The sequence below is a fragment of the Rutidosis leptorrhynchoides genome, chromosome 2, assembly GCF_046630445.1.
Source record: "Rutidosis leptorrhynchoides isolate AG116_Rl617_1_P2 chromosome 2, CSIRO_AGI_Rlap_v1, whole genome shotgun sequence".
Lineage (NCBI taxonomy): Eukaryota > Viridiplantae > Streptophyta > Magnoliopsida > Asterales > Asteraceae > Rutidosis > Rutidosis leptorrhynchoides.
In genome coordinates, this window is record NC_092334.1 from 675,490,452 (window position 1) to 675,499,000 (window position 8,549).

The 8,549-nt window shown below is 33.6% G+C and overlaps 1 protein-coding gene across 1 annotated transcript; it reads left to right on the forward strand.

Annotated features, from left to right (window-relative positions):
• Nucleotides 1-1,839: 1,839 nt before the first annotated feature.
• Nucleotides 1,840-3,738, forward strand: LOC139893945 (allene oxide synthase). Its single transcript, XM_071877150.1, has one exon. It carries the CDS (start codon nt 1,896-1,898, stop codon nt 3,489-3,491), a length of 1,596 nt encoding a protein of 531 aa, XP_071733251.1. The 5' UTR covers nt 1,840-1,895; the 3' UTR covers nt 3,492-3,738.
• Nucleotides 3,739-8,549: the final 4,811 nt, after the last annotated feature.

The window sequence follows — 8,549 nt, forward strand, 5'->3', positions numbered from 1 at the left end:
AAAAAAAAATAATTCACCGGCACCACCACCACTAGCCGCAGCCACCAAAACTCAGTATATATAAAAACAGATCTAAACTCAAAATATACTTAGCATATACAAATCAAAATCAAACAAATTGAAACAAAGAAGAAATGGAAAACAGATATATATGCATAAAAATTAAAACCTGTAAGCGTATGTTTCTAAATCTCTCTTGAGCATCACACATACTAAAAGAACGATGTCTCTTTGAACAAATCTCTCTCCTTTGAAGCTTCTTAACACTATTCACAAAACCATCACCACCTCCACGAGGTCGCTTCTTCGCGACCACTCTCCGGCCATTACACGGCCGTGGACTCGCCGTTATCCTCCGTCCGTCCATCGCGTTCTACCTCTATACCGCACAAAAATACAAAATCAAAACCCTAGAAACTTCTATGTACACAATTCATGTGTTCTTGTGCTCGAATACAACACATCTGGTATCCAAATCTCACGAATTTATAAAAAACCTAATCCTCAGGACCATAAAACAAATTATTAGGGCTTATGTATTGCCCGTGGTACAGAGCAATTATTTGCACGAATTTAAGCAATTGATTAACAAGACTCTACTGTATTAGTCTATTATTTTCACGCTAATTTACCTTATACATACCCTGAATCTATGTATATGGAAATTGTGTATCTATATTTTCTGTTTCTCTCTCTAAAAAATAATACTCCGTACGATAGAAAGAGAGAGAGATATTGAAATGTGATACAACGAAGGGCTACTATGTAAAATTTATTACTTAATAAAACAAAAACAAAAAACAATATATGTTGGAATTTATGATGGTTAGAAATCCGCCTTGATTATTTATATTTACAGATTTTTGCCCTGTTACTTCTCTCATTTGCAAATGAATACTTTGATTCAACAATTTAAATTACATTTGTTACCCTGTTGTGTCTGTCTTTTGCAAATAAGGGCCTTTATTTCAAAATATTTGACCCTGTTATACAGATTTTACATCATACTTTTGTAGCATAGCTAGGCTGTTGATATTTATATTTATTTATATATATATTAAATATGGACAATCACCCACCAATCACACCCGTCACGTCATCAAAAATACTATTATACTGTAGCAGTACTGTAGAATTTTTTATTTTTTTATTTTTTATTTACTACTAATACAATCCTATCGTAAGAGAAGCCTAAAAAAACATAGGTAAAAAATGTTATATTTTTATTTTTCATCACATTTTTCAATATACTATATATTATTTGATTTTTTATCTTTTAAAAAAACTACTAAAATTATATGGACTAGAAGGTTTTGCCGAATAAGTAATTTGTTTAGAAGCCTCAAAACTTAATTTGTATTGATTCGTTTTGTTGTTAAATTGAGCATTGCATCCCAGACTGTAATATATATCCAGTTGTTTATGTATTTTTCATTTATATAGTAGAATATTACCATAACAGTTTCCGGCCATAGCGTAAATGGTCTGGAAAGAGTGGACAACATTTTGATGACTTTAGGCCAAAAACTATCTAACGATATAGTAGCGTTAAAATGACTCTAATCGAGGTTAAAGTAGCAAAAATCATCATTAGCTTCATACGAATTCAATCACCAAGCCACTTTCACATAAATAAATGGGGCATAATGAAATAGAAAAGTTTCATTTCATACAAATGTGCATCACATGTTTCCAATTATTAAAGCAGATACTACGACATTCCATATAACCTCCTGTGGTCAATTTTAACTTCTTCCAAGTCAAACGTACAACCTAATTTGCACACACACATGGTCAGTTTTATTCTCTATATATACGTAAACAGCTCACAAGTTTTATATAATCAAAAAATTTCTCACTTAATTTTAGTCAACAAAAAGAAATAAACATAAAACATGTCCACGTCATCACTAACTTTCCCTTCTTTCAACCACCACCTAAACCTTGATCGACCCAAAACCAACCACCGCCGTCCTGCCACCGCCATCCGCCTCACCACCGTCAACAAACACTCCATCCCACCACTCTCCGCCACCTCCGCCGACGTAGCTCCTAACGCCACCGGCAGCTCCACCACCAACCTCCCTCTCCGACCAATCCCCGGATCATACGGCATTCCGTTTTATCAGCCATTAAAAGACCGTTTCGAATATTTTTACGGCACCGGCGGACGTGATGAATTCTTTAAATCCCGTATTCAAAAATTCCAGTCAACGGTGTTCCGTACAAACATGCCACCTGGACCATTCATTTCCAACAACCCAAACGTCGTCGTTTTACTTGATGCTAAAAGCTTCCCAACACTATTTGATATCACTAAAGTTGAAAAGAAAGATTTGTTCACCGGAACTTATATGCCGTCAACTGACCTCACCGGCGGCTACCGTGTTCTTTCCTATCTTGATCCATCCGAACCCAAACACGGCCCCCTTAAAAATCTAATCTTTTTCATGCTTAAAGAATCAAGAAACCGAATCTTGCCCGAATTCGAAACAACTTACACCGAACTCTTCGACGAACTCGAATCCGAATTATCCCAAAAAGGTAAAGCCTTTTTCAACGATTTGGGTGAAATGGCAGCTTTTCGGTTTCTTGGGCGGGCGTATTTAAACGCCAACCCAGAAGAAACCCAATTAGAAAAAAACGGTCCGAAGTTAATCAGCTCATGGGTGCTATTTAACCTCGGGCCGTTACTCCGTCTCGGGCTTCCTTGGTTTGTGGAAGAACCACTTCTCCACACATTCAGGCTGCCAGCAAATTTAATTAAAAAGAATTACCAAAAATTATATAATTTTTTCGAATCTTTTTCGACCGAATTAGTCGAAAAAGCCGAATCACTAGGGTTAACAAAAGAAGAAGCGATCCACAACATTTTATTCACAATTTGTTTCAACACATTTGGCGGGATCAAGATCTTATTTCCAAACACACTAAAATGGATCGGGCGAGCGGGTACTAATTTACACACCGAATTAGCATCCGAAATCCGTACAGCGATCAGAACACACGGTAACGGAAAAGTAACGATGTCAGCAATGGAAAACATGCCGTTAATGAAATCAGTTGTATACGAATCATTACGAATTGAACCACCGGTTGCATTACAGTACGGAAAAGCTAAAAAGGATCTAACAATTGAGTCACACGACGCCGTATTTAAAGTGAAAGAAGGTGAAATGTTATTTGGGTATCAACCGTTTGCAACGAAAGATCCGAAAGTGTTTGACCGACCCGAAGAGTTTGTACCGGATAGGTTTATTGGGGAAGAAGGTGAGAAGTTGTTGAAGTATGTGACGTGGAGTAATGGGCCGGAAACAGAGAGTCCGACAGTCGGGAATAAACAGTGTGCCGGAAAAGATTTTGTTGTTTTGATAACGAGGTTGTTTGTTGTTGAATTATTTAGGAGGTATGATTCTTTTGATATTGAAGTTGGTAGTTCGCCGTTAGGTGCTAAAGTTACGTTAACGTCACTTAAGAGAGCTCGTGGTTGATTTTACGGTGGCCGGAGTTTTTTGGGATAGTTTTTCGGTGAGCGTATTATAGGAAATAGGGTGGAGTATTATTTGTAATTTTGTTGTCCATGTTGAACTATATCAAGAAAATGTATTTGTGTTTTATACTCCGTATTTGTTTATGAGTTCATGTAAGATCTTGTAGGTTCGCTTTGTCTCTTTGATGTTTATTTTGATTATCGTTTATTTATCATCTATTATTATTTATTACTATTTTATTACTATACATACCAAGAGAATTGGAGGAGAAAGGATGTGATTAAGATGGCAGTGGGGAATGGAGAATCTATTCGCTTTTGGCACGATTTATGGATTGATAACGTTCCTCTAGCTACTCGTTTTAATAGATTGTTCCACTTTGATTCCTACCCGAACGGAACTATTGTTTCCAAAGTTGTTAATGGCTCTTGGCATTTTAATTGGTCTCGAGATTTCACAGGTGGCAGAAGCGCCCACCTTTTTTCTTTCCTGATCGACTTGATAGGCACTTCCATGATTGTTGATAAGTCAGATTCTTGGGTTTGTTGGTCACATAAGGAGGAGATTTACACTGTTAAGAATGCGAGACATATTATTGATAGTCGTCATCTTCCATCATCTCATGTAAGTACGGCTTGGTTTAAAGTTGTTCCGCGTAAAATTAATATTTTTTGTGGCGCTTTCGTTTAGATCGTATTCCTGTTCGTTGGAACCTTTTCGCGAAAGGAATAGATGTTGATTCTATTGTTTGTCCCGTTTGTAATAATGGTGTTGAAACGAGAGACCATTTATTTTTTTGCTTGTATTGTGGCTCGTGATATTTTGTACAAAATTCGGATTTGACTCGGTTGTGGTATGTCAGTTTTAGCTTCATGGGACTCGTTTGTGGTTTGGTTAGAAGGCATCAGGTTATCGAGCACTTCAAAGAACCGGATCGTTGCAGTTACGATTACTACTTTGTGGGCATTATGGCGTTACAGGAACGACGTTGTTTCTCAAGATTCTTTTTATTCTAGAAGTAGTTTATTAGAACATATTTTTTTCGTTGGATTAAAAATAGAAGTCACTTAGTTTCCAATTGGAACTTGTGGCTTACTATTCCTTTGTAATCATCCCTTAGCGCCTTGCTAGGGATCGTTTTATTTTTATAGAGTTATTCTTTGACCGTTAAAAAAATAATAGAATAAGTGACTAAAATAATGTAGTGATATTCCAATGAAATTTAATTCTATGAAATGTTATGTATTAGACCACACGTAGTGGTCACTCGTGTTGTAGGTTCGTGTTGATTATTTTTTTTTTTTTTTTTTTTTACTTTTTTGTTGATTAGGACGTATTGATTTAGTGAGCGGGGTAGTGCTAGTGTTGGTTTTTTATGTTAGTTTTTGGTGAAATTTTATTTTTCTTTTTTTTCTGTTATATTAATTTGTTTTATATTATTTATATGTAAAATAATAGGTAATAAAGAGAATATAATAATAATAATAATAATAATAATAATAATAATAATAATAATAATAATAATAATAATAATAATAATAAATATTATTATTATTTTAATAATGTCAAACGGCTATATTTTTAAACTTAACATATATATATATATATTTCTATAAATAGTCCAGTTTACCACCATATATTCACACTCCAAAACTTCTCAACTTCAAAAATACTCTTAATTATTCAAAATGACTCCGTTAAATGTTTGAGTACAAGTTAATTATGGTGGTGAATTTGATCGGGAAGTGATGAATTATCAATCTTGCTGGCAAACAAGAGTATTTCATTGATGTGCGCAAGTATGACTTATCGAAGTTGATTACGTTTCTTAAGGAAGACCTACTTTTCTATTTCAAACAGGTTTGGTATTTCAAAAAACCCAACGTTCCCGCCTCGCTACTTGATGATGACCACGATTGGTGTGCTTTGGTAGGGCGAGCCTTGGTACGTTATGAAAGAATTAAGCTTTATATCAAATTTAGGGATGAAAGCGAAAATATTGTTGAAAGTGATCGAGAAGTTGTACCTGAATCTCCAAAAGGGATTTAGGAATATGATCCTCGCAATTACGAATATTGATCAAGGTGTATGTTGAAGATAGCCGTTAGGAATTAATGTAATCGTTTTAGGAACTAAATTGTTGCTCTGTTTTGAAAATAATGTAATCGTTTAGGAATTAATGCAATAAACGGCTATATTTTATGGAATAACAATATAAACATAAAGTACATTAATTTAAATTACTAAATCATAAAATTACATAATTTAAATAAAAAAAATACATAACAAATTATTCATTATTATTAGCGGTACGAAAGTAAAGTGATAAGTTCCACCGTCGTGGTGGGTTCCTTTCATTATTTCTTCTTTGCATCCAATCACAAAACTGTTATTTTCCCGAATCATGTTATGTAGAACAACACAAGCATGCATACGTCTTCTTATTTTGTTGAAGTCTATAGATCTCGTCGAAGTTTTTAACATTGCAAATATACCTTGTAATACTCCAAATACACGCCCAATATCTTTCCTTGCACTTTCTTGAACCCGTTTAAATTTTTTACGGGGTTCGTCAGTTGGATTATGGGGCGCTTTGACCAACATAGCCAATATGGGTATATACCATCACCTAGGTAATACCCCCTAGTGTAGTGATGCTCGTTTACTTTAAATGGTGAAGGTGGAGCAGTGCCGTCTTTTATAGTGTTGAACAACGGTGAAACATTTAAAACGTTAATGTCGTTGTTTGCACCTGCCATACCAAAGAATGCATGCTAAATCCATAAATCTTGAGAAGCAATTGCTTCAAACATAATAGACGGGCCTTTTTTTTAATCACCTCTAGTATATTATCCTTGCCACGCAACAGGACAATTCTTCCGCTCCCAATGCATACAATCAATACTAACAAGCATACCCGGTAAACCATGTTTTTGGGCGTAGAAATTATAAATCCGGGCAATATCTTCGACACTTATACTCTCTAGCAAACAAATGAAATACACATTTGCAAAATTTATATAAACATAAAGCAGCTGTTATTCGTCAAACAAAATTAGGTGTAGTTCCATATGCCATTTGAGGTATGGCCGCAGAGAACTTTTGTAGTATCGTCAAACTTTGACGACCAGCTGCATCGGGATGTTCCCTAAAATACATAAAATAATCGGGAATATCGCTACTAATAAAGTTAGATATACCTTCGATGATTCGGAGAAATAATAGACGACTCATTCGATAACGTCGTTTGAAGGTTTTTTCCGGATACACTAGTGATTCGACAAAATAATCATTAAATAACCTCACAGTCGCATCTTCACGATCCCTTAGAATATAGATACGACTTCGAGGGACTCGTGAACTACTAGCTTCTCCATCCACTTCTTCTTCCGTTTAACTTTTAACAAATTCAACAATTTCTTCATCATCGGAATAGGAATCAATAAGAAACTCGAGCATCTTGTATATTTTATTGTCACACCCCCAAATTGGGCCTGGGGTATTTGTGACTAATTATATCAAATCACAGTTGTATAAACGAGAACGACTCTATATGAGACGTTTTATTGAGTTTTACAGCGAAAGATAAATAGATTACATTGTATTTAGAACATTAAATGTCTTTAATTGATATGATATGTAATGAAGACTCCAAGTATAGCAAGCAATCATTATCAAAGCAGTAGATATACAGCGGAAGCAATACTTAAGTACCTGAGAATAAACATGCTTAAAAAGTCAACACGAGGTTGAGTGAGTTCATAGGTTTGTCATAAATAATGATTTCAATAATAGTGTTAGACCACAAGATTTAGTTTGTAAAGTTGATCTCCCGCAGGATCAAAAAGTTATGCCAGTGCGTGATATTTAGACTAAACGTTATTTGCCCCGTGACAAGTTGTTCTGTCCCTGTCGTTTAATTTCATTATCAAGTAATACAAAGACTTAGTCAAATGTATCGGGGACGTTACTGCCGATAGGCCTATCCCCAATAATTAAGAATGCCGCAGCAATTAAAAATATCACTGTAGGGACTTAGTCGGACATAGTCGCGTATAGCATAGTTTAATAGTTGGTACTGATATTTAGACTAGACTTTCAAGTTTGCCCCGTAACAAGTTATCGTTTATACTTGTCGGTTAAGGACTTGCTGGTCATAGCCCAACATATCACAGTTTAGTAGTTGGTACTTGTGTCTAACGTATAAAACAGTTATAAAAGTTGCGCATGTATTCTCAGCCCAAAAATATAGATAAAAAGGGAGCTATGAAAACTCACGATACGATAGTTTGTATGATATGTGTATGATAGCACTGAACAAGTACAGAGTTGTCCTCGGATTCACGAACCTATATCAAGTTTATATATTAACACGTATAATCGTAATTGAACACGTTTATATGTATTATTATTAATAATATGCTTGTTGTATTGTATGTTATCTTAAAATAGTGAATTAAATATATTTATAAGATATATTTTAAATAAATAAGCAATGTTTATTATAAAAATATAAACATAGTTATAATATAAGTTTTAAACTAGTATTTATTTGGTAAAATAATATTAATAGTTATAAATAAAAATTGTATCTTTTTATGATATTGATAATAATAACTTAAATGAAATTTTAATAAGGATTATAACTTTAATTAAAATGATACTTTTAATAAAATGATAATAGTAATAATAATGCTAGTAGTACATATGATAATAATAATCATAATAATAATACAGTTTTAATAATAATAAAATGTTATATGTTAATAATAATAATAATAATAATAATAATAATAATAATAATAATAATAATAATAATAATAATAACAATAATAATACTAAATGATACTAATACTTAGTAATAATAATACTAATAATAATATTACTACTTAATAATAACAATAATAATAACAATAATAATAATAATTATTATTATTATTATGAGAAGGAAACTACCTTATTCAAAAAAAATTTGCCCAAGACGGGATTCGAACCTGTGACCTCTCGAAACCCGCTAACACAATTAACCACCTATCTGTGTTTGTTTATTTGATTTAA

What these genes read in the sequence shown, in the direction of transcription:
- LOC139893945 (XM_071877150.1), top strand. Translation starts at nt 1,896, where the DNA reads ATGTCCACGTCATCACTAACTTTCCCTTCTTTCAACCACCACCTAAAC.